This window comes from Saccopteryx bilineata, chromosome 3, assembly GCF_036850765.1.
Source record: "Saccopteryx bilineata isolate mSacBil1 chromosome 3, mSacBil1_pri_phased_curated, whole genome shotgun sequence".
NCBI lineage: Eukaryota > Metazoa > Chordata > Mammalia > Chiroptera > Emballonuridae > Saccopteryx > Saccopteryx bilineata.
In genome coordinates, this window is record NC_089492.1 from 48,073,641 (window position 1) to 48,100,825 (window position 27,185).

At 37.2% G+C, this 27,185-nt stretch overlaps 1 protein-coding gene across 7 annotated transcripts in view; it reads left to right on the forward strand.

Annotated features, from left to right (window-relative positions):
* Positions 1–27,185, forward strand: part of UBE2V2 (ubiquitin conjugating enzyme E2 V2) — a 54,078-nt gene that overhangs the window by 13,799 nt on the left and 13,094 nt on the right. For 2 of the 7 annotated variants that reach the window (XM_066266103.1, XM_066266104.1), the window contains exons 2-4: positions 17,467–17,505; positions 19,301–19,449; positions 24,164–24,289. In XM_066266103.1, the coding sequence (XP_066122200.1) occupies positions 19,405–19,449; positions 24,164–24,289 (171 nt within the window). In that variant the 5' untranslated portion in view covers positions 17,467–17,505; positions 19,301–19,404. The remainder of the gene's footprint in view (positions 1–17,466; positions 17,506–19,300; positions 19,450–24,163; positions 24,290–27,185) is intronic. The other 5 variants (XM_066266100.1, XM_066266105.1, XM_066266102.1 and 2 more) reach the window with 3 other exon arrangements.

The following is a 27,185-nucleotide window of genomic DNA, read 5'->3' on the forward strand; positions in this document are numbered from 1 at the left end:
TACATTTAAGTCTTTTATCCATTTTGAGTTTATTTTGTGAATGGTGTAAGTTGGTCTAGTTTCATTTTTTGCCGGTAGCTGTCCAATTTTCCCAACACCATTTGTTAAAGAGACTGTCTTTACTCTATTGTATGCTGTTATCACCCTTGTCAAATATCAATTGTTCATAAAGGTGCAGGTTTATTTCTGGGTTCTCTGTTCTGTTCCATTGATCTATATGCCTGTTCTTATGCCAGTACCAAGCTGTTTTGAGTACAATGGCCTCGTAGTATAACTTGATGTCCAAAAATGTGATACCTCCCACTTTATTCTTTTCCAAGATTGCTGAGGCTATTCATACTTTTTTGGTTCCATATGAATTTTTGGAATATTTGTTTTATATCTTTGATGTTGTCTTTGGTATTTTAATAGGAATTGCATTGAATTTATAAATTACTTTGGGTAATATGGACATTTTAATGATGTTTATTCTTCCTAGCCATGAACATGGTATATGCTTCCACTTGTTTGTATCTTCCTTGATTTCTTTTATCAATGTTTTATCATTTTTCGAGTACAAGTCTTTAACCTCCTTGGTTAAATTTTTTTTTCTTTTCTTTTTTTTTTTACAGGACAGTGAGAAAGTCAGAGAGAGGGATAGATAAGGACAGACAGGAATGGGGAGAGATGAGAAGCATCAATCTTCAGTTTTTTGTTGCGACACCTTAGTTGTTCATTGATTGCTTTCCCACAGGTGCCTTGACTGTGGGCCTTCAGCAGACCAAGTAACTCCTTGCTCGAGCCAGCGACCTTGGATCCAGGCTGGTGAGCTTTTTGCTCAAACCAGATGAGCCCGTGCTCAAGCTGGCGACCTCGGGGGTCTCGAATCTGGGTCCTCCGCATCCCAGTCTGACGCTCTATCCATTGCACCACCGCCTGGTCAGGCTCCTTGGTTAAATTTACTTTTAGGTATTTTATTATTTTTGTTACAATAGTGAAGGGTATTGTTTTCTTAATTTCTCTTTCAGACAGATCATTGTTGGTGTATAAAAATGCCTCTGATATCTGAGTATTAATTTTATATCCTGACACCTTGCTGAATTTATCAGGTCAGTAGTTTTTTGACTGTGACTTCAGGGTTTTCTATATACAGTATCATATCATAAGCAAATAATGATAGTTTTACTTATTCGTTTCCAAATTGGATGCCTTTTATTTCTTCTTGTCTGATTGCTGTGGCTAGGACTTCCAGAACTATATTGAATAAGAGTGGTGAAAAGGGGCACTCCTGCCGTGTTCCTGATCTTAAGGGGATTGCTTTTAATTTTTGCCTATTGAGTATGATGATAGATGGCCTTTATCATGTTGAGGTATGTTCCCTGTATTCCCACTTTGCTGAGAGTTTTGATCACAGATGTGTGCTGGATTTTATCAAATGCTTTTTCTGCATCTATTGAAATTATCATATGGCTTTTGTCCTTCCTTTTGTTTATGTGATGAGTCTCATTGATTGATTTGCGAATATTGTACCAGCCTTGCCTCCCCAAGATAAATCCCACTTGATCATGATGTATGACTTTTTTCATGTATTGCTGGATCCAGTTTGCTAATATTTTGTTGAGAATTTTAACATCTAAGTTCATCAGGGATATTAGCCTTTAGTTTTCTTTCTTTGTGTTGTCTTTGCCTGGCTTTGGAATCAAATTATGCTCACCTTATAAAAGGAGCTTGGAAGTTTTCCCTCCTCTTGAATTTTTTGAAATAACTTGAGAAGGATAGGAGTTCTTTTTTGAATGTTTGGTAGAATTCCTCTGTGAAGCCATAAGGCCCAGGGCTTTTGTTTGTTGGGAGTTTTTTGATAAGTGTTTTGGTCTCATTTGGTGTAATCTGTCTATTTAGGTTTTCTGAGTCTTCCAGATTGATTTTTTAAAATTTAATTTAATTTAATTTTTTTACAGAGACAGAGAGAGAGTCAGAGAGAGAGAGATAGTTAGGGACAGACAGACAGGAATGGGGAGAGATGAGAAGCATCAATCATCAGTTTTTCGTTGCGACACCTTAGTTCATTGATTGCGTTCTCATATGTGCCTCGACCGTGCGGCTATAGCAGACCGAGTAACCCCTTGCTTGAGCCAGCGACCTTCGGCTCAAGCTGGTGAGCTTTTTTACTCAAACCAGATGAGCCCGTGCTCAAACTGGCGACCTTGGGGTCTTGAACCTGGGTCCTCCACATCCCAGTCCAATGCTCTACCCACTGCGCCACCTGGTTCCGCACTTGTGGCTCACTTCAGGCCTGGCTTCTGTGTCCTATTTGGTTATTAGGGCCACTAGCTGGCATCACTGCCACCTTCGTTGGGGCCCTATGAAGCTGCATTCTGCTCTCAGACCAGTGGGACTCATTCTGCAAAGTGTCTGGGCTGTGTTTATTGTGGGGTGCTATTTAAGTTAGTGCTGCTGAAGGCAGCCAGGGAGAGTGAAGTCTCCTGGGGATCTTCAAGCAGAAATCCTTCCATACTTCTTGAAAGTCCCACTACTAAAGTTGACAAACAGGGAATACTTTACATGTGCCTCTCCACCTTACAGTGAATCTTCCAAAAGAAACCTTCTACAATTCCAGTTTTCCTAGTCTCAAAAATGAGACTGTCATTGCTTTGAAACACATAGTAATATTTAAAATGACACCACCAGGGGGGTCTTAACCAAATAAGACTTCCACCACCTAAAGTTTACACCCAAAATAACAAGTGTTTCGCAGAACACATCTCAGATGTCAACATCCACAATGACCACAACCCACAATAGTTAAGTGACATATATTTCTTAATCAATAACAGACAGCAGCTAGAAGTTTTAAAGAAAATAAGTGATCAAAATTTGATATTGGTAGCTTTGTTGGTTAGGTATTGCATTAACTCTGGAAATTTTATTCTTTACATGGGAGGCAAAATGTGTTCAAGAGGCATTTGGTATTGAACTGTTGATGAACATGATTTAAGGAAATCCAAGGACTAATGGAAAGGAGATTGATTTGACCCTATCAGTTAGTTCAAGACATTATTTTCTAAACTCAAGATCGCTGGCCTTGAGCAAGAGTTCACTGGCTGGGCTTGAGTCCCCAGGTCAAGGCACGTATGAGAAGCAATCATTGAACAACTAAAGTGACCTGCAACTGAGAGTTGATGCTTCTCATCTCCCTGTCTTTCTGTCTCTGCCTGTCTTTTTCTCTCTCAGGAGAAGAAAAAAGAAAAAAAAGAATATAAATAGGGAATGCATATAATGTATAATTTATTATATAAATGTTAAAATTCCTCATGATGACTAATGAAAAAAGGATTTGGTTTAGGTTTTTAGTGAACATTTGGAGCGTATAGTTAATGCAGTGCTTATATTCACTTTCAGAAAATACATAGACAATTCCTGCCCCATTCTCTTGTGGCATTGGTTTCATAGGGCCAGTAATTGGAGGACATCATTAAAAGGCATGATACCATTTGGGAATACAGATAAGGTGCTTGTCACAGCACTCAGGATATTGATTGTGTTTGTTGCTCACACAGGACTTCAGTGCTGTTTACAGTGGATATATCTAATGCCATACAGCAAAAATTTTATGATTAAACCAGATCTTATGCATAATTTTAGTTAAAGTCTCCCTTCAGAGAACATCAGTGTTTTATGTTTTAAAATTTAGTACTTGGTTTAGAAACAAAATGCATTCTTCCTACCCGACAGTCAAAAATAATCAGTAACGATACCTGGGCTTATTGTAGTTAGAGAGCCACTTAAGAGCCTGTATTTTTATTAATAACTTTTTTCAAGTTTTCAATAGTTGATATAATTATCTTTTTTTCCTGTGTAATTTGCAATGTTTAACATGATAATTTTTAAAAGACTTAGTGGTTAGTATTAAATAAGTTAGATTTTTGCTACTGGGAGGCTATCATCATCACTGGAAATTGCTTTATTTCATATTCAGCTATTAATATAAATTTAATGAGTATTATTAAGAGATGTAGAGCTGCTTTTAATATCTCTAAATGTTTAATGTAGTATAAACACAACTAACTTTAAAAAAAGCCCCTTACGATTTTCAAAACAACATTTAGAACACTACAGTCAGAACTATAGATTAATGCCCTGTTTATCAACCAAAGTATTGTGGAGCTCCCCTCAAGTTACTAAACCTATGGGATGAAAATGCTGTATTTTTCTGCACTGTTGATTTTACAAAAATATTTTGGAAAACAGCATTTTAATACTAAAACACCAGTGTATTTGGAATGAATGAATGATGATGTTTCAAAACAGGAATATATATATATATATATATATATGTATGTATATGTATATGTATATGTTTAGGTGAGAGGAGGGGAGATAGTGAGGCAGACTCCCTCATGGCTCTGACTGGGATCCACTCGGCAACCTCATCTGGGGCTGATGCTCCAGTACCAAGCTATTTTTAGCATTGAAGGCTGATGTACTCCAATGGAGCTATACTCATTGCCTGGGGCCATGCTATAACCAATCTAGCCACTGACTGCTGGAGGGAAAGAGGGAGAGAAGGAAGGGAGAAGCATATGATTGCTTCTCCTGTGTACCCTGACTGGAATCGAACCTGGGTTGTCCATACGCCAAGCCAACTCTCTATCCACTGAGCCACCGGTCAGGGCCCCAAACAGGAATTTTTAACAGGGGAAACTTGCTGCTTTCTTATTTGGGTATACAGTATTCAGTCCACTCCTCTTCCTTTCTGAAGAGGACACACTTGAAGATGTACTATGTTAATGGAGAAAAAAGGCACAGTATTATAGAGACACCAATGTTAGCCAACATATTTTTGAGTGTTTTCAGTTTTACAAGTTATATTCCAGCACTCAAAACTAAGGGTCAATTTTGACAGAAGAGATATTTAATCATACTAAATAGATGCTATTTTTTTTTTTTCTGAAGTCAGAAGTGGGAAGGCAGAGACACAGAATCCTCAGCGCCCAACCAGGATCCACTCGACATGCCCATCGGGGTGATGCTTGGCCCATCTCGGGCGTTGTTCCATTGCAACCAAAGCCATTCTAGCGCCTGAGGCAGAGGCCATGGAGCCATCCTCAGTGCCCGGGTCAACTTTGTTCCAGTGGAGCTTTGGCTGTGGGAGGGGAAGAGAGAGACAGAGAGGGAGGAGAGGGGGAGGAGTGGAGAAGCAGATGGGCGCCTCTCTTGTGTGCCCTGACTGGGAATCGATCCCAGGTCCTCCACATGCCGGACCTATGCTCTATCGCTGAGCTAGCCTGCCAGAGCCTCTTTTTTTTTGAATTTTATTTTTCATTTACAGTTATATTATTATTTTGTATTAGTTTAATGTGTATAACGTAGTGGTTAAATAATCATGTACTTTACAAAGTGTTTCCCTTGATGTTTCCACTACTCACCTGGCGCCATACATAGTTATTACAATATTGATCATATTCCCTATGCTGTACTTTATATTCCCTTGACTATTTTGTAACTACCTATTAGTGTTTTTTAATCCTTTCACCTTTTTCACCTTGTCCCCCAATCCTTGTGCCCTCTGGCAACCACCAGTCTGTTCTTGGTATCTTTGAGTCTGTTTAAATTGTTTATTTTGTTCTTTAGATTGTACATGTAAGTGAAGTCGTATGATATTTGTCTTTCTCTGATTTATTTCACTTAGCATAATACCTTTCTGATCCATCCATAAGTCGTATGGTATTTGTCATTCTGTGATTTATTTCACTTAGCTTAATACCCTTCAGATCCATCCACGCTATCACAAATATTAAAATTTATTCTTTTTTGTGCATGAGTAATATTTCATTGGATATACATACCATATCTTTTTTATTGACTAGTCTATTGATGGGCACTTGGGTTGTGTCTTGATCTTGGCTATTGTAAATAATGCTCCAATGAATGTTGGGGTGCCTATATTCTTTCAAATTAGTGCTTTGAGTTTCCTTGGATATATTCCCAGAAATGGAATTGCTGGGTCCTTAAGGCAATTTCATTTTTGATTTTTTGAGGACCTTCCATACTGTTTTTTATTTGGCTGCACCAGTCTACATTTCCACCAGCAGTGAAAGAGAGTTTCCATCTTCCCACATCCACACCAACACTCGTTTGTTGATCTGTTGATAGCCTTTCTGACAGGTGTGAGGTGATACAAATTGTAGTTTTAATTTGCATTTCTCAGATTAGTTCAGTTGAGCATTTTTAAATGTCTTTTGGCCATCTGTATGCCCCTATTTGGAGAAGTGTCCATTCAGATTCTTTGCCCTTTTTTGGTATGTATGTATTTGTGTGTGTGTGTGTGTGTGTGTGACTGAGAGAGACAAAGAGAGGAACAGATAGGGACAGACAGGAAGGGAGAGAGATGAGAAGCATCAATTCTTCTTTGCCATACCTTGGTTTTTCATTGATTGCTTTCTCATATATGCCTTGACTGGGGGGCTACAGCAGACGAGTGACCCCTTGCTCAAGCCAGTGACCTTGGGTTCAAGCTGGTGAAACTTGCTCTAATCAAATGAGCCTGGCCTCAAGCTGGTGACCTTGAGGTTTCGAACCTGGATCATCCATGTCCCAGTCTGACATTCTATCCAATGTGCCATTGTCTGGTCAGGCTCTTTGCCCTTTTATTTTATAATTGGATTGTTTGTTTATTTGGTGTTGAGTTGTGTGAGTTCTTTATAAGTTTTGGATATTAGTCTCTTATCAGATATATCATTGGTAAGTACCTTTTCTTTTTCAATGGGCTTTTTGCTTTCTTGATAATTTCCTTTGCTGTGCAAGAATTTTTTAGTTTAATGTCCCATTTGTTTATTTTTCTTTTGTTTTCTTTGCCCAAGAAAGTATATCAGGAAAAATATTGCTAAGGAAGTGTTCGAGATTTTATTGCCTCTGTTTTCTTTTAGGAGTTTTATGGTTTCAAGTCTTACATTCACAGTGGTAGAATTCAAATAATTTAACAACCAGTTCTCTGCCCTTAATAACTGTTTTAAGTATAAAAAACCGATATACTGAAAGGTAGTTTATTATTTCATGCATTTAGTACTTAAACAATAAAAGAGGTACACAAAACTAGATTGTTATAAAAAAAATTTAAAATATTAGTGAAAATATATTAAATAATACCTGACAGAAAACAAAACTGGCATTTAAGATATTTCCACAATGCTTCTTGATTGGCATCCTCACTTGTAATTTTTTTCACCTGTGGACGGAATGAACATTACCACGAGTACTTAGAATATGCTGTTATGCAGATGAATGTTAAAAAAGAGTAAGGAGCCTGAGCAGGTGGTGGTGCAGTGAATAGAGCATTGGACTGGGATGTGGAGGACCCAGGTTCGAGACCCGAGGTTGCCAGCTTGAGTGCGGGCTCATCTGGTTTGAGCAAAGCTCACCAGCTTGGACCCAAGGTCGCTGGCTTGAGCAAGGGATTACTCGGTCTGCTGTAGCCCCCCGGTCAAGGCACATATGAGAAAGCAATCAGTGAACAACTTAAGGTGTCGCAACGAAGAATTGATGCTTCTCATCTCTCTCCCTTCCTGTCTATCACTCTCTCTGTCTCTGTAAAAAAAAAAAAAGAGTAAGGATTGTAAAGTTGTGATTTCCATGTTGGGTGGCTGCCCAGTTGTCTACCTTAGAGAGAACACTGATTACAAGTGCCGTTTTAACAACTGGTTCACCGAACTCGACAAAAAATTAGTTATTGGTTCTGCTGAACCAATGCAAACCGGCTGAATCCCATCACTGTACATTTAAGTGTTTAAGTACATTTTGTATTTATTCTCATAGGTAGTGTGAGAAGGTGGTCTAGTTTCATTTTCCAATGGTTTTATTTTATTTTTAAGATTTTATCTATTCATTATAGAGAAGAGAGAGAGAGAGAAGGAGGAGGAGCAGGAAGCATCAACTCCCATATGGTCTTGATGAGGCAAGCCCAGTGTTTTGAACCCGTGACCTCAGTGTTCCAGGTCGATGCTTTATCCACTGCACCATCAGAGGTCAGGCCCAACTCCATTTATTGAATAGGCTGGCTTTACCCCTTTGTGAGGTCTGGCCTCCTTTGTCAAATACTAATTGACCACATAGGTGTGGATTTATTTTGGGGCTCTCTTCTGTTTTATTGATCTATATGTTTGTTTTTATGCCAGTGCCATGCTGTTTTGATTATTATACCCTTGTAGTATAGGTTGATATCAGGTAACGTGATACTTCCAACTTTGTTCTTCTTTCTCAAGATTGCTGTGACCTTTGGGGATTTCATATACATTTTCAATGATATTTTCTAGTTCTGTGAAAAATGTCATTGGTATTTAGATAGGAATTGCTTTGAATCTGTAAATTGATTTGAGTAGTATGGACATTTCATAATATTAATTTTTCTTGTCCATGAGCATGATATATCTTCAGTGCCTTAGAATTTCCCAAGTATAGGTCTTATACCTCCTTGGTTAGATTTATTCCTAGGTACTTTATTATATTTTCTTGATGCAATTTTAAATTGAATTTTTTTTAGTTTTTCTTTTTGATTATTCATTATTGATGCATAAAATTGCAACCAGTTTTTGAATATTTACTTTGTATTCTGCTAAATTTATCAGTTCTTATAGCCTTTTGGGAGAATCTTTAGGGTTATTTATGTACAGTATTTTGTCATCTGCAAATAAGGACAGTTTTACTTTCTAATTTGAATGTGTTTTATTTCTTTTGTTTGATTGCTATGGCTAGGACTTCCAATACTGTGTTAAGAATGGTAAAAGTGGACATTTCTTAACTTTTTCCTGATATTATGGAACAAACACTTTATTTTTTTGTTACTGAGTATGTATTAGTTGTGGGTTTGTCATACAGAGCCTTTGTTACGTTTTTTTTTCAATTACTGGTTACATTTAATATTTTATATTAGTTTCAGGTGTACAGCATAGTGATTAGACAATTTTATACTTTGCAAAATGTTCCGCTGCTCTTTCCAGTACCCAACTGGCACCATATAGACTTATTACAATATTATTGATTATATTTTCTATGCTGTACTTTATATTCCTTATTTTGTAGCTGCCTATTTGTATGTCTCAATCCCATCATCTTTTTCACCCAGTCCCTCAAACTCCCTTCTTTTTGTCAATCACCAATCTGTTCTCTGAATCTCTGAATCTGTTTCTGTTTTGTTTGTTCTTTTATATTGTTTGTTAGATACCACATATAAGTAAAACCATATGGTATGTGTCTTTCTCTGACTGACTTCATTTAACATAATATTGACTAAGTCTGTTCATGCTGTCACAAATGGTATAGTTTCGTTCTTTTTTATGGTCAAGTAATATTCCATTGTATATGCACCACAGTTTTTTTTTATTCACTTGTCTGTTGATGGGCACGTTGGTTGCTTCCATACCTTGACTATTGTAAATGAATCTGTAGTGAATGTAGGAGCATATATAATTTTTTGAATTAGTGCTTTTGATGCCTTCAATATATACCTAAAAGTGGAAACCTGAGTCATGATAGCCTTTATTTTATCTTATTTTTTTAAAACCTTTTAAAAATTTTTTATTTATTTATTCATTTTAGAGGGGAGAGAGAGAGAGAGGGAGAGAGAGAGAGAGAGAGAGAGAGAAGGGGGCATCAACTCCCATATATGCCTTGACCGGGCAAGCCCAGGGTTTTGAACCGGCGACCTCAGTGTTCTAGGTCGAAGCTTGATCCACTGTGCCACCACAGGTCAGGCATGATAGCCTTTGTTATGTTGAAGTATATTCCTTCTGTTCCCACTCTGTTGAGAGTTTTTATAAAAGGGTGGTGGATTTTGTCAACTTTTTTGCATGTCGATGTGATTGTATGAGTTTGTGTTTTTTGTTGTTGTTGTTTAAGTGGTGTATCATGCTAATAGCTTTGTGGGTATTGTATCAGCTTTGCACTCCAGGAATAAATCCTACTTGTTCATGATGCATGAGCTTTTTAATGTATTGGTGAATTCACTTTTCTGATATTTTGTTGAGGATTTTTGCATGTATGTTCATTAGGGATACTGACCTATGATTTTTTCCCCCCTTTGTAATGTTGTTATCTAGTTTTAAAACTAGGATAATGCTAGTCCATTAAATCAGCTTGGGAGTCTTGTCCTCTTGAACTTTTGGAATATTTGAGAAGGATAGGCGTTAGTTTTCTTTGAATGTTTGGTGAAATATATCTGTGAAACCATCTTGTACAGGATTTTTAGTTTGTTAGGAGTTTTTTGATTACTGTTTCAGTTTTGTTCTAATTGGTCTGTTCAGATTTTTTTATTCTACTTGATTCAGTTTTGAGAGATTGTATGATTCTAGGAGTTTTATCTAGATATGTTGGCATATCATTGTTCATGATATTTTCTTACAATCCTTTGTATTTTTGGGGGGTCAGTTACTTCTCTTTATTTCCTGATTTTATTTATGTAGATCCTCCTTTTTTTTCTTGATGAGCATAGTTAAAGGTTTATAAATCTTTTTTTATCTTTTTTATAGAGCAGCTCTTGGTTTCATTAATATTTTGTATATATTTTTTAGACTCTTTATTTTGTTAACTTTTGCTCTGATCTTCATTATTCTTTTCCTTTTACTCACTGTGGGTCTTTGTTTTGTTTTGTTCATTTAGATGTAATTAGATTCTTCATTTGAGTTGTTGATTCTTGAGGCAGGCTTATATTACTATGAATTTCCCTCTTAGGACTGATTTTTCTGTGTCCCGTAGATTTAGGGGTTTTGTGTTTTCTTTTTTGTTTGTCTCAGTTAATTTTTTATTTCTTCCTGATCTATTCTTAACCCATTTATTGTTTAGTAACCTATTATTTAGACTCCACATATTTTTGTGTTTTTCAGGTTTTTATTTTTTTAGTTTCATATTGTTGTGGTCAGAGAAGATGCTTGATATTATTTCAGTGTTTTAAAATTTATTTAGACTTGTTTTTGTGATCCAGTATGTAGTCTATCCTGGAAAATGTTTCATTTGCTTTTGGAAAGAGTGAATATTCTACTGCTTTGGGGTGACATGCTCTGAAGACATGAGTTAAATTTATCTGGTCTAGTGTGTCCTTTAAGGCTACTGTGCCCTTGTTGATTTACTCTCTGGGGGACCTATCCATTGATGTCCAAGGGGTTGTAAAATTTCCTGCTATGACTATATTAATGTCAATTTTTTCCTTTATGTGTCCATTGGTATTTGCCTTATATGTTTAGGTGCTCCTATTTTGGGTATGTAAATGTTTGTAAGGGTTGTATCTTCCTGTTGGAATGATACCTTTATCATAGAAATGTCCTTCCTTGTCTTTTATTGTGGCCTCTGTTTTAAAGTCTATTTTGTCTAAGTATTGCTACCCTAGTTTTTATTTTACTATATTATTTTATTTTACTTTTTTATTGTTTTATTTTTATTTTATTTGTATTTTATTTTATTTTTTCTTTTACAAGTGAGAGGAGGGGAGATAGACTCCATCATGTGCCCTGACTGTGATCTACCTGGCAACCCCATCTGGGGCCATGCTTGCAACCGGGCCATTTTTAGTGCCTGAGGCAGAGGCTCCATGAAGTCACCCTCAGTGCCTGGGGCCAAAGCACTTGGACCAATTGAGCTATGGCTGTGGGAGGGGAAGAGAGGAAGAAAGAAGAGAGGGAGAGGTGTGGAGAAGCAGATGGTTGCTTCTCCTGTGTGTCCTGACCGAGGATTGAATCCGGGACTTCCACATGTTGGGCCAGTGCTCTACCACTGAACCAACCAGCCAGGGCCATTTCTTTTCATTTTCATTTGCATGAAATATCTTTTTTTTATCCCTTTCATCTGTGTATGTCTTTTTTCCAGGTAGTTCTCTCTATTTTTTTTCTTTATTCATTGAAGTTTTTGGATGACAATTAAATTGTGAAGGATTTAGATGCACAATTCTACAACACACTATTTGTACACTGTGTATCTATTTACAACCTTAAGTTAAGTCTCTGTCCACTTCTAGGTGGATCTCTTGTATACAGCATATATAATGGGTCTCATTTTATTCATTCAGCAAACCTATGTGTTTTTATTGGAGCTTTTAATCCATTCACATTTAAAGTAATGATTGGTGAATAGTTATTGCCATTTTATTATTTATGTTGTTTTTTTTCATTTTTCATCTTAAATTGAAATTGTTAAATTAGTTTGGTCTCCTTCAGCTTTTTCTTGTCTGAGAAGCCCTTGATTTTTCCTTCAATTTTAAATTTTAGCCTTGCTGGGTTGAATAGTCTTGGTTGTAGGGCCTTGCTTTTCATAACTTTGAATATTTCATGCCAATCTTTTCTGGCCTGAAATATTTCTGTTGAGAAATCAGCTGACAGTTTTTTGGGAGTTTCCTTGTAGGTAACGGTGTTTCTGTTGCTGCTTTTAAGATTCTCTCTTTGTCTTGAACCTTTAACATTTTACTTATGATGCGTCTTGGTGTGGGCCTTTTTGAGTTTATAATGTTTGGGACTGTTTGTGCTTTCTGGACTGTGTCTTTTTTCTTTGCCAGATTAGGTAAGTTTTCAGTCATTATTTCTTCAAGTAATATCTCAATTTGTAGTTGTTTCTCTTCTCCTTCCGGTACTCCATGACATGGATGTTGTTATCCTTGATGTTGTCCCAGAGGTCCTTTAAACTATTCTCAGGTTTTTGTTGTTGTTGTCATTTTAAGATTTTATTTATTGATTTTATGGGAGCGGGGAATGAGAAGCAGTTGTTTCACTTCAGCTGTTCATTGGTTGCTTGTCTTATGTGTCTTGACTGGGCAAACCTAGGGTTTCAAACCAGTGACGTTGGCATTCCAGGTTGGTGCTCTGTCCACTGTGCCACCACAGGCCAGATTCAACTATCCTGTTTTAAAAATTCTTTTTTTCTTTTGCTGCTTTGATTGGGTATTTTCTGCTACCTTGTCTTTCAAATCGCTGATTTGATGCTCTGCTTCATGTAACCTGCTGTTGATTCTAGTGTAGTCTTCATTTGATTCTTTTTTATGGTTTCTATATCATTTTTTATGCTTACTGTCTCTTTAAGTTCTCACTAAGTTCATCCATTTTTCTCCAAAGTTCCTTAAGTATCCTTACAACCATTGGTTTGTTCTCTGTATCTGGTGGGTTGCTTTTTAGTTAGTTCTTTTTCTGGGGCTTTCCCTTGTTCTTTCATTTGGGGCATGTTTCTTTGTCTCCCCATTTTGACTGACTGTATTTGCTTCTGTGTTTTAAGTAGATCTCCCAGTCTTGATGTGGTTGTTTTATGTAGTAACTGTTTTCAGGGCCTCATTAGTTCTTTTTTTCTGATCACCCAAGGTAGATTCTATAGGAATGTCCCTTGTGTGGGTTTGTGAACCTTTCTGTTGCAGTTTTGTTTTGACTGCTGTTGGTTCTTTAGTTGGTGGAATTCACCCTCAAGTTGGCTGACTGTGATGATCAAATCTGACCACGGTGTATGTGCTGCTGTACAGGGGCTGACTCCAGAAGTGGAATTCATCCCAGCAGAATCTGATGCCTCCTGAGATCTCCTTTTGGGTTGGCTGCATGTGGAGCTAATTAGGTCAATTCTCAGACATGGTCTGAAGCCTGTCGCCAGGGCCAGTTAAGAGTGCCTCCAGACCTGACCTGTGGTGGTGCAGTGGATAAAGCGTCGACCTGGAAATGCTGAGGTCGCCCTGGGCTTGCCTGGTCAAGGCACATATGGGAGTTGATGCTTCCAGCTCCTCTCCCCTGTCTCTCTCTCCTCTCTGTCTCTCTGTCTCTCTCTCTCCTCTCTAAAATGAATAAATAAAATAAAAATTAAAAAAAAAAAAAGAATGCCTCCAGTGCAGGTTAATGTCAGGAGGTGCTCTAGGCTACCTGTTTGATGCTACAAAGTGACCCACAGTTTGTGGCTGCCTCTCCTTGGCCTGGGTATATGTGTAGGGGGTGGCAAAATGTCTTCTACCAGCACTAAGCATGGGTCGAGTCCTGAGACACCCAGAGTTTTGCTTCCACCTGTTGGCTTCCTGTTAGGTTCAGTCACTGGGTACAAAAGTTGTGTGAGGTAGGTTCTCATTGAGTCACCAGGTGGGGATGAGTGATATTCACCAGATTGATACAGATTCAAACTCAAAACCAGTGCTGGGTCTGAGGCTACTCAACAAAATTCTCAAGGTACACCAGTACCAGCCCCTACCCTATGTGTGCACATAGACTTTTGTGGGAACTGTGGTCTCAAGGATTCATTAGGATGAGACCGGTAGAGTACACCAGGCCAAAACAGACCAAGATTTGGCTGTGGAAAGGGAAGTCTTTGTGCAGGAATGGTGGCACCCATAAGGTATGTGAGGGAAAAATGGGCCCCATTCCAGAGCCACACTATTTAGTCTCTGACATCCCCTTTCTGTGCCTGGACCTCATCAATATTCCTTCAGGAAAGTATATACCATGGTTTTAGTCAGCTGTCTCTTCTGCAGCGCATGAACATTGCAGGGCAGGGTCACTGGTAGTCAGGAGGTTGGGACTAGTGAGTCCACCCAGGCTGATGCTCTATGGAGGAGAGTGCTTGACCCCAGAATTATGGTGTCTTTGGGCAGTGTGGGTGAGGGACTCAGCATGGGAATCTAGAGCCACACAACCCAGGCTCTCCTTGCATGACTCCAGTCTGCTCTGAGCCATCTTTTTGCTGAGCCTCGGGTGAGTGGCCATGAGTGAGATTATTTGTCCGCTGGCCCTCTAAGAGGGGGTCTGGGTTTCTAGGAGACTTTTATCTTTCCCTGGTTAATAGAATCCCAAATTTTTTTTATTTTTTTATTTTTATTTTTTTTACAGGGACAGAGAGAGAGTCAGAGAGAGGGATAGATAGGGACACACAGACAGGAAGGGAGAGAGATGAGAAACATCAATCATCAGTTTTTCTTTGCGACACCTTAGTTGTTCATTGATTGCTTTCTCATATGTGCCTTGACTGTGGGCCTTCAGCAGACCGAGTAACCCCTTGCTCGAGCCAGCGACCTTGGGTCCAAGCTGGTGAGCTTTTTGCTCAAGCCAGATGAGCCTGCGCTCAAGCTGGCGACCTTGGGGGGTCTCAAACCTGGGTCCTTCCTCATCCCAGTCCGACGCTCTATCCACTGCACCACCGCCTGGTCAGGCAGAATCCCAAATTTTGATAGCCAGATGTGTGTGGGCTCTTCCTGGTTATGGTACTCTTGTCTGGGGAGCCTGGCTTGGGGTTGAGACTTCTTGCTCCACTGGGGGGAACCTTTGTAGGTGATATATCCCTCCAGATCCTGAACTGCTGCACATGGCAATGGGCCAGCCCTTTATTCTTGTTTGCCTTTCCTGCTGGTCTCAATGTGGCTTCTTCTGTAAACCCTTGGTTATAAGACTTCTGTTTAGCTAGTCCTCAGTTGGTTATTCAGGTTGATTGTTTTATAATTTTGTTGTAATTCTAGTTTGGTCATAGGAGGAGGTGTGTGTGACTTCTACTTACTCTACCACCGTCTCAGATCCCCAGATAGTACATAATTTCTGTCTTAGATTGGTCAAAGTAAATCACACCAATTTTTAATAGTCTGAAAATGAGTTAAGATGTTCTGGTAAACATGCATCTATCATTAATAGGAATTAAATGTCAATTTTGTGATCAGTTTTTGGTTTACAGAGAAATTTTGTATATCAAGAATTTTGTTATAAAAGGGTTATTTCTACCGACTGCATTATGGCCAACTGATGTGTTGACTAGGGGTGATAAAATTATTTAAAATATGCATATGACAAGGATGTATGCGACATACAATGTGGAGCAAATATTATGAAACGTGTGTGTTTACATTAGTATGAAACAAGATGTGGACTGATAGGTAAGTTGTATGTTACCAACCTAGCTCTAGGTGATCTTTGAGTTAATGCTTTCATGTCTTTGCATAAAATACTTAAGATATATCTTATAGTAATGATATTAAGTAATAAATTAAGTTTAAATTTAAATTTAAATATTGTTCCCTATATTCTTATCACTCAGAACTTTATAGACAGGACTGAAATTGTCTTGACTACTTGTTTCTTTAGCACCTTCAAGATATAAGACTACTTTTTTTTTTGTATTTTTCTGAGGTTGGAAATGGGGAGGCAGTCAGACAGACTCCCGCATGCGCCTGACCGGGATCCACCCAGCATGCCCACCAGGGGGAGATGCTCTGCCCATCTGGGGCGACGCTCTGCTGCAATCAGAGCCATTCTTCTAGCACCTGAGGCAGAGGCCACAGAGCCATCCGCAGCGCCTGGGCCAACTTTGCTCCAATGGAGCCTTGGCTGCGGGAGGGGAAGAGAGAGAGGAAGGAGAGGGGGAGAGGTAGAGAAGCAGATGGGTGCTTCTCCTGTGTGCCCTGGCTGGGAATTGAACCTGGGACTCCTGCACGCCAGGCCGATGCTCTACCACTGAGCCAACCGGCCAGGGCCTAAGACTACTTTTTTTTTTTTTTTTTTTAATTTTTTTTTATTTATTCATTTTAGAGAGGAGAGGGAGAGAGAGAGAGGGAGAGAGAGAGAGAGAAGGGGGGGGAGGAGCTGGAAGCATCAACTCCCATATGTGCCTTGACCAGGCAAGCCCAGGGTTTCGAACCGGCGACCTCAGCATTTCCAGGTCGAGGCTTTATCCACTGCGCCACCACAGGTCAGGCCCTAAGACTACTTTTTAAGTACTAAATGTCATTATATGCCTTTAAAGTGTGTTAGAAATAACTTAGTTATGTCTTTTCTCTGTTATTTAAGTTGTATAATTTACTTTGAAATACCAGTACTTTAATACAGTCAGTTTTCTGTTTTGTTTTGTTATGTTATGTATAGCAGCAGTTGAGGGAAACGGGGATACAAACCAGTATTCTGCTTTGGAGCACATATCCTAAGCATAATTTATCTTTCTAATTATGTTTCATTGCATTCTTTGAAAATGTGTTTACTTAAAGATAAAAGCAATCCAGATGAATATCTGTATTAGGGAGAATCTAAACAATGATTTTAAAATTTCCTTTGGTAATCTCTAAAATCAATACTTCAAATACAGATAAATGGAAGTTGGCAGTAGTATATTTTTCAGAAAAAAAGTTGAAAGCAAATAGCTCTTTTTCTCTTTATTATAATGACCAGTTTTTGCTATTTTATTGTTACTGAGATGTATTTTTAGAATAAAATTTTTTTATCCACAAAAAAAGTCAGAATTATTGTAGGGGAATGATTTAATAATGAATGATAAGAGCAATTTGATAGCAATGTGTTGTGAAGATTATAACTGTACAGCTATGGGAAAATAGCAGTTGTCTCAATGTTATATGAATAGAAACTTACGTCTTAGGGTAAAATGTTCCAGAGGTCACCTTACAGAATTATACACAAAGCTTTTATTCTCACATACTTTATATGAAACTAAATAGAAGTTTTATGTAATTCTACTTAATATGGACACCAAAATAATCATAGCCATCATTTATTGTTTCAGGTGGATTACCTTGTTTAATTTTCACAATGATTCTGTGAGGTAGGAACTGTTGTTATCTCACTTTTACAGATGAGAATACTGCTGGGGTCACATGTCAAAGTGGGCAGTAGAACTGGGAGTTGGACCTAGGCAGTTTGACTCCTAGATCTGTGCTTGTGTAGCTTGTTGTGCTACACAATGTAATGTAAGGGTTAAAAGAGGGACTTTGTTCTGGAAACTGGTAGGTTATATAACTTTTTCAAACTTGAATTTCTACAACTGTAGAATGGATAAATTTATAAATAAGTGAGACAGTTTATTTAAAATAGCATATAGAGTTTGCTAAACAGTTATTAATAATCATAGTAGTTATAATAATGACTACTCTTATTTTTGTGGTTTATAACAGCTCCATATTTCTGTGGCCCAAGATTTTCAAGCAATTTTTATGAGGCACAGTACATAATGTAGCTAGTGTTTTTGTTTTAAGTTACAGTATATACTGGCTTTTGATTATAGAGGTCTAGAAAGATTACTATGAATTAGTAAGTGAAAAAGATGTTTTGGTTTCAGCAAGAGCTAGAAGTTCTACAAAATGACAGTGCTCTAAAGCAGATTATCACTTCTTTCTTTGTGCTTCATAATTGTTTTTATGTGTGGGCATGAGAGAGTGAGGAAGAGTGTGAGCACATGCTCCCATCAGACATCAGAGTCAGAGAGAGGATTCTGAGGGCATTCACCTAATTTTTTAGAACTCGTGCAGTGAGGCTGGAGGTTGTTTCCTGTTAGATGCTGTTGTGAACAGAGAAAACCACAGGGCTCAGTTTTTGGAGTGGCTAGGCTGGTAATTCTAAGAACTTTGTGATAAATTGGAAGAATCATGGTTTGATTGGTTTGATTCCAGGGATTGGAGGTCAAATTAATGGCAAAGACCCGGTTTAGTGAAAATAAGGGAATGGGAAACTGAAGGCTAAGAGAGTTTAGGCAGAGAGGAAAGGTATCTGTTAAGGTTTTAGAAATAAAGTAAGGAGTGATGAAGTTAAAGGGTAGAGGAGTGGAGGTGTGGATTTGTGGATTGTGTAAAATTTGCCAGGGTTTAGGAAAATTTTGAAGGGTATGTCCTAGGAAATTGTTATATTCATAAGCAAATTTGTCTTAAAATTGAAAACACCCCAAGTGAGGATTAATGATTATGTGCTGGTGCTGATGTGGGAGAGATGGGACTTATTGGTTAGGAATGAAAACAGGAAAGAGACTGACTGGGGACTGTGGGTGGGGCTACTTTTGTATTCTAGAAAATAGTAACTTAGTGAATTTTTATTTTATTTTGGGAGTTTTTTATAAATTGAATTTATTGGAGTGACACTAGTTAACAAAATTATACAGGTTTCAGGTACACAACTCTGCAGAATCATCTGTACACTGCATTGTGTGTTCACCACTACCCTTTGAGTGCATTTTGAAAGATGGATATAATTCTATTCTTTAAAAATATTAAGAGAGTTTATACTAATGAACTTGAACTTTTTTGAACTTTCTGGTTATATCCATTTATTTGATGCAATGTTCTTGGCTAGGAACACAAATCTCAACTATTCACTATAATTTTTCTATGATTAGTTTATGTCAGTAAAAATTGATTAGGAATTTACATGTACTGTTGATATTTGATATTGTGCTTTCTTTAGCATTTTCATTTTGAGAGGTTATCAGATTCAGCATTTTTGGGGCAGAATGTTTTTGTAGAGGTAATTTTGTCTTTGGGAAATAATGTATAAAGGTTAATTTGTAAAAATTATGTGTAGCTCTTATAATTGTGAGCTTTTTGCATTTACATTGACATTCTTTCGTATAGGAGTTAAAGTTCCTCGTAATTTTCGCTTGTTGGAAGAACTTGAAGAAGGACAAAAAGGAGTAGGCGATGGTACAGTTAGCTGGGGCCTTGAAGATGATGAAGATATGACACTTACAAGGTGGACAGGCATGATTATTGGGCCACCAAGGGTCAGTGCTATGAATTATATATTTTTCTATTACTGTTTATTTTTACTTTACAGTAAGAATTTTATTTTATAATATTGATATTAAAATAATTATAACTTCTAAGTGAAACAATTACTCTATTTTTTATGCATTATTGACGCTTCCCTTGTGCAGGGATAATATGTAATACTTGGAGGATTGGAGGGGAGGAAAGATTGATAATGGTAATGGCCAACCAGGTGTTTGTAGTGTAGTAGAGAAGAAAAAGTAAATACAAATGACATGCTAAATATGGCAGAGAAAGTTCACTACAGGACTTTAGAATATGTTTCTTCTAGCTGGAATAATTGAGGAAGGCTGAACAGTGGAGGAAGTTGCCTTGGAATGAGCCTTAATGAACTGATTGATAGGATTTCAGAAGGTGGTGATGGGGATGGAGAACATTCCAGGTAGAGAGGAGAAAAGGTGAGGAAATGGAGGGGTTTTTTGGAAAGAGCAAACAGCCTATTTTGACATAACATATTACTAACCCACTATATGTAACCAATACTTTGTAAATTGGTTTCTGTGATATTTGACTTGCCACGTAACTGCAGTAGGCTTCAGTTTCTTTGTCTATAAAATATGTAGAAAAGTCTATGATTCTTACGTATTTTCTAGAGTTGTTGAAAACAGGCCTATTGTGTTTTATTCTTAGGTCTTTCTCAAGTTTGTGAAGTTTTATTTTTACTCAAAGTTTTTTCAGCTTGTGAAATTCTTTTCTATATTGCATTCTTTACTCAAAGTTCCCTTTTATGCACTCCCTGCAGTGAGTCTTTGAAATATGTATTATATAATGTTTTGATGTGCTGGGAAAAATAATCTGTTTTGAAGGGGTTTTTAAATTTAATTTTTTACTCTACGTTTGTATACTGTTTGCTACCTTGTGATAAGAATACTTCATCTTTTTCCTTGTTGGGTAGAGTTTAGATTTTCTGTTGAAAAGAAAAATGGATCAAATAATTAGCAATGTTAACTTTAAAGAATAAATTAATATGTTTTATATTTTCTGGTATTCCTTTGCAATATTTGTGCACACTATTAAACTAACAAACTCTCCCTTTCCCCTACTCTGATTTTTCCATAAGGCTTTTGAATAAGGAAATATAATATTGATTAGAATTTTTTATGTGTTTATAATTTGGTATTTATAATGAAAATCTTGATTGTCACTGCCTGTGAACAGTATAGTATTATCATGGTCTGTTTGTTTAAAAAATAGTGCTTGTACAATAATTTAGGATTATTCTCTCTTAATGAATAGTTTGAACATTTGACAGTATGAACTTGATGGAGTATAAATTTGAAATTACTTAGATTTTTTTCCCCAGCTACTACCTCCAGTAGACTTTAAACTTGAAGAATGTTTTGGAGCTTATGTATGAATTCCTCAGCTATTTTTATGGACTGTTTCAAAGCACAGTTCCCAAATGTGGAAGAGCAGCTCCTACTTGATCACTTGCTTAGTTGTGGTCACTAGCAGGACTTTCCGAGTTGGTTGCCTTTCCTGGTGTCATAGAAGCTGCAAGAAACTCCCATGTCCAGGCTGTGCCCAGTGGGGAGAAAATGCTATTCTAATTTGTGGGGAGGGTAGGGCCTGGTTGGCAAAGAGGGCACATTGACTAAAGCTCCTGCCTGCCAGGCCAGGCTTCCCTTCCAGTTGGGTCCTCTGGTTTCTGTGGATGGTAGTCTTAGAGCACCCTCTCACTTTTGGGTGCCAGGAAGAGGCAGGCGGCCAGTACCTTGCAAAGGCACAGTACTCTTTCCAAGCCAGACTGTTCACCGTACAGTGATTTTGCCTTGTGTCTTCTCTCCAGTTATCTACCTCACTGAAGCATGTAAGACTGGGTGAAGGTGAGCGGTCACAGCACTCATTCATTTGCCATTTAATAAATCTTGCTGGGGCTGGTGTCTCACCTTAGTGGTTTTCTCTTTGGAAGGTGCCATATTTAAAGAAGTTTTGTCCCCAGCTTTAAGTATCTGCATTCAGCCAGGATAATAGGAAAATTCTTACCAGAGAGAATTTTTTTTTGTTCTTTTTTTTTAAACTATGCTACTGATTAAGATTAGTTGTTTTGTATGTGTTATTCGAGTACTTGTTTGGATTTGTATGATTAGCAGTTTTGTTTTTCCATATATGTTTATATGTTAAATTTTCTGAGGCAATGTTTTTTAGCTTTAGAGGTTTACTTACTTTTCCCTATATGTATAATTCTTATCTGTAAATGGCAGTACTATACCCATCTTTAGAAGTTTTGAGAAATTAATAATTAGACAGTAGGAGAGTATCTGAATGTAGTATACAATTAGTAATTATTGGTTTCTTTTACAGTTCTTTTTTTATTTTATTATTTTGTTAAATAATAGAAGGAGTTGGCTATTAACTTAAAATTTAGGGTGTCAAATGTTAGTATGTTTATTCTGAGCACTGAATTAGCCAGCTTATTATTTTTTAACTTTTAAGAAAATTGAGGTGAAATTGTATAGTAGATCTTACCATGAGTTTTGACAAATGTCTTGTTACCCCCATGCTTATTGAGAACATTTCTTTCACCTCAGAAAGTTCCCTGTGCTCCTTCCAATTCCCATCCCTAGCCCCACCCCAACCACTACTTTATGCACCCTAGAGTAGTTTTGACTGTTGCAGAACTTTGTATAAGAATCATGCAGTGTATTCACTTATCAGTTTGTTTCTTTTGACTCAGTCATCTGTGTTCTATGTAGTAGAAGTGTTTCTTTTTTTTTAAGAAGTTTTTTTAATTTTTATTACTGAATGGTATTTTACTTTATGGATAAACCATAATATTCTTTTGTTCATGATATTTGGATTTTATGTACTTTCTAGCTATTATAAATAAATCTGCTATGAGCATTTTTTATATTTTTTTGTGAACTTATGTTTGTCACCATTTCTCTTGGGTAAAATGTCTAGGAATGGAATTACTAACTCATAGGGTAGGTGTATACTGACTTAATCTTTATAAAAAATGTTGTTTACAAAATGGTAATAACAATTTTGACACCTAGCCAAGTGTGAGATTTCTGGTTGTTTCCACATACTTTGAGTTTCTTTAACATTATGAAATTTCTTGGGGGCTATTATTATCATTTAAAACAAAAATTGCAGGTTTTTTAGAGAGATTGATGTGCATCTAGATCGAAGAACCACAGACTGTTTAGTGAAAATATTTTTTCCAATCTGTCTGATTTTAGTCCTTTTTGTACGTATCAAAAGTGCTGGTCATCTTATTAATATGTTTGCCATTAAACTTTGATGAATTTTATACAGATGTTTCTTTTTTAAAGTATTGAAATATTTAATATCTATACAAGATTGTTGCATACATTTTAAACTACAGTAGTTTAATATCCCTGATTTGATCATCTCCACTTAGGAGTAACTCTTACTTAAGGGAAAGGAAGCTATGCATCAGTTTTGGTAAGTGAAATCTGTAGATGGATGGTTAGCTGCTACCTCTGCCCCTCAGGTTTAACTTAGAAACCCAACAGGCATTGCATTTGTCCCTTTCATTTATTTTTTACTTTTCTGTTTTAAATGTATGCCAGTAAGTTAACCATAAGTGAACAAGTTGTAAGGGTAAAGAAGAGTTAATTATAGGCATGAAAGTAAGCCATGAATAATCTAGAACTATTAAATCTGGTAGCTTTAAAATGGCTTTTTTATAGTATGGTAATGATAAACTTCTCAATTAAGAAACTCTATTTTGGCCCTGGCTGGTTAGTTCAGAGGTGGAGTAGGCCTATGGATTTCTTGGTTCAATTCCTGGGTTAGGACACACAGCAGAAATGATCATCTGCTTCTCCCTCCCTCTCCTCCTTCCCTCTCCCCTTCTCTCTCCCTCTTTCTTTTCCCTTCGGCATCCATGGCCCAGTTGGTTCCAGGAAAGCCCCCCACCCCACCCTGGGGGCACTGAGGATGTCTCAGTGATACTTTCACCTCAGGCACTAAAAATAGCTTTAGGAGCAACAGGACCCCATATGGGTGGGATTGGATCCCCATTGGGGCATACGCTGTTCCTCTTACTTAAAAAAGAAAAAAGAAAAAGAGAAAGAAACTCTGTAGAAACATAAAGCATGCTGTTTTATCTCTGAATTCAGATAGTGAAATTTAATGAACTAAAAATTAATGAAATAATATAAACTAATGAGGCATGAAATAATTATTTTCTTGCTGTAAGTTGGTATAATACAGGGTTTTTCTTTCGCTAGATTGTCCTATAAGTGGGATAACCATATCATTTATTGTCTAAATTCTTTCAAGAATGATAAGAAGCACTGTTAATATTAATACTGAAACAATAAACAGAATTGTCCTAGACAAATGGGAACCTTTATATGTGTGTGACGTAGTCAAGTAGTCCTTCCTTCTACAAAGTAAACTTTTTAGTAAAAACTGATTTTAAACGGTTTTCTTTTTCCTTTTAACTTGTTATAGGCATTATTTGTATCACAAAAAGCAAGTTCTGATCATTTTGATATGACTGTATGGAATTATTTTATAAAATCTCTACTTTAAATATGCTTGGTTCATCATTTTTAACCATATAGGTCAAATAAATTTGAATGTAGAAAAGTAAATCCTTGGTTACATACACATATTATCAAGTACATTCAAATTTGCACTTTTTCCTCTTTATTAGCACTTGAATATTATTATTATTTTTTTGTCTTCCAGACAAATTATGAAAACAGAATATATAGCCTGAAAGTAGAATGTGGACCTAAATATCCAGAAGCTCCTCCATCAGTTAGATTTGTAACCAAAATTAATATGAATGGAATAAATAATTCCAGTGGAATGGTAAGTTAGTAATCATTTTATTCCTATATAACCTATAACATATAGTCAGGAGAAAATTTTTTAAAAAAAGAGCTTTGTTTAGATGGAAGTCTAAAGGCGTTTTTCTTATGTTGTTTTTCTTTTCTAAATCTACCCATCCTTATGACCTTCATGTATTAGCCTATATAGATGTGATAGCAACACTCTCTTAGGGTTTTACTAATTGCTTCAGTAGTCATATTTCATTGAATCTTATTTGGTGGGAAAATGACCACTTTTTAAATGTTATTTTTCTTTAGGGTTAAGTTATAATTGATGAGATTAAAAGGATGAATATTCATGAAGTGGGGGTTTCTTTTTGAGGAACAAGTATTGGAACAAACAATCATACTGAGCACTTTTATTTAAAGTGAACAAGCCAAAATGACAGACTCTACCTGACTCACACAAGAAAGTTAGTGGAAATAGGTGAATTTCCAATAAGAGTAGATTGTTAGGTTCAGACTTTCAAGTTCAGGCTCTTGAACTGCCATGTTGAGATTCCACTTTTTTTTTTTTTTTTAACAGAGACAGAGAGAGAGTCAGAGAGAGGGATAGACAGGGACAGACAGACAGGAATGGAGAGATGAGAAGCATCAATCATTAGTTTTTCATTGCGCATTGCGACACCTTAATTGTTCATTGATTGCTTTCTCATATGTGCCTTGACTGCTGGCCTTCAGCAGACCGAGTAACCCCTTGCTCGCGCCAGTGACCTTGGGACCTTGGGTTCAAGCTGGTGAGCTTTTTGCTCAAACCAGATGAGCCCGTGCTCAAGCTGGTGACCTCGGGGTCTCGAACCTGGGTCCTCAGCATCCCAGTCTGATGCTCTATCCACTGCGCCACCACCTGGTCATGCGAGATCACACTTAACATGCAAAATGCAGGTTAGGAATCATACAACATAATGATAATAAAATGAACATCTATTTTAGGATATAGAATGTTATCAATATTTTGTGTATTACTCCTTATCCTTTTCCTGTGTTCTCTTTTTCCACCAATGATAGTTAATATCTTGAAAAAAATTTTTATATTATTTTTCTTTATAGTTTTACCTAATGTATCACATATGTATACCTATTCTTCTTCCCCACCTCTTTCCTATCTATCACCATGAATTTATACCTATACCTCCAGTTGTATTCTAACACAGGGTTTACTACAGATTTAGTCCTTCTCATTTTTGTAATTCCTTCCTTCAACAGTGAGAAACCTCGCTCATTATCCTTAAAACAGAGTGGGGCAAAAGTAGGTTTACAGTTGTGAGTATGCAAAACAGACTTTATTCTTGTTTTATTTATTTATTTACAGAGACAGAGAGAGAGTCAGAGAGAGGGATAGATAGGGACAGACAGACAGGAAGGCAGGAAGGAAGAGAGATGAGAAGCATCAGTCATCAGTTTTTCGTTGTAACACCTTAGTTGTTCATTGATTGCTTTTTCATTGTGCCTTGACCGTGGGCCTTCAGCAGACTGAGTAACCCATTGCTCGAGCCAGTGACCTTAGGTCCAACTGGTGAACTTTGCTCAAACCAGATGAACCCACACTCAAGCTAGCGACCTCGGGGTCCCGAACCTGGGTCCTCCGCATCCCAGTCCGACACTCTATCCATTGCACTACTGCCTGGTCAGTCTGTATTATTTATTAATTTTTGTGTTATGTTCCAGACAAACAACTGTAAACCTACTCTTTCCCTGCCCTGTTTATTTACTTATATTTGCTTAATTTTCCCTGTATGTAACCACATTCTGGCAACATCTTGAACCTGGACACACAGCTAGCTTCTCACCCTCCACTTCCAGCCTAGTATGTGGGCCCAGCGGTGGGTCTCAGATAGGTTTATACCTCCCTGCTGGGTACACTGTTGGAAAACCTGACCCTCTCAGTGGAGGAAGGTGTAAAGGTCATTAGAAATCTCAGCTCTGGACTTGTTTAGTCACTCCCAAAACTCCCTACCTGGTATGTGCCAACTCAAAGCTGGGCTCTGAGAGTCTTTCCTGTCAGCCAGTGAATATGAGTAATGGACCAGGAGCACTTAGTTCATTTATATTTAATGTACAGTAATTATTGATATGTTCAAGTTTAAATAAATATTTTTCATGTGTTTTTTGTTTCTTGCCTACTTTTGAACTGGTTCTTCTTAAATTAACCTTTTTTATTCTTATTTTGTTCTTCCAGTGGTTATTCTAGACATTATAATGTGGATACTTAAATAGTTCTATGTTTAGTAGTAGTAAAATATTTGATGGAAGCAGGATTAAGAAACATTTTTAATTTACAGAAGGAGATTGTTTAGGGAATTTCTTTTGTGACACAGCATTGCCTTTATGAAGGAGATATTTTTATTAAATTTCTCTACCAGAGATAGCTTTCTTAACTGCTGGTTTGTTTTCATATTATAGACTCTGTAAGTAATTAATGGTGGGTCCTGCACTATCTAGAAACTAGGAAATTTAGAATTCAATTTCAAACCATCTTTAATAATCTCTAACAATCTTGTAACTACCTTTATCTGATCTCGTATGGACTTTTGTACACCTTTTGACATTTTACCTCCCTATCTCTACTTCTCTTTCCTCAACCTACCTATCATTAAGTCCTGTGAGTCTTTGTTGAAAATGTAAGTCTTGTTACATTGCCACCAAATGAAGTTGTACATTATCTTTTTTTTTTTTTTTTTTTTTTTTAGTGTGTGTGAGAGAGAGAGAGAGAGAGACTGGGACAGAAAGAGACAGTAAGGGGGAGAAATGAGAAGTATTAACTCATAGTCTCATAGCTGCGGCACTTTAGTTGTTCATTGATTGCTTTCTCATATGTGCCTTGACTGGGAGGCTCTAGCTGAGCCACTGACCCCTTGATCAAGCCAGTGACTTTG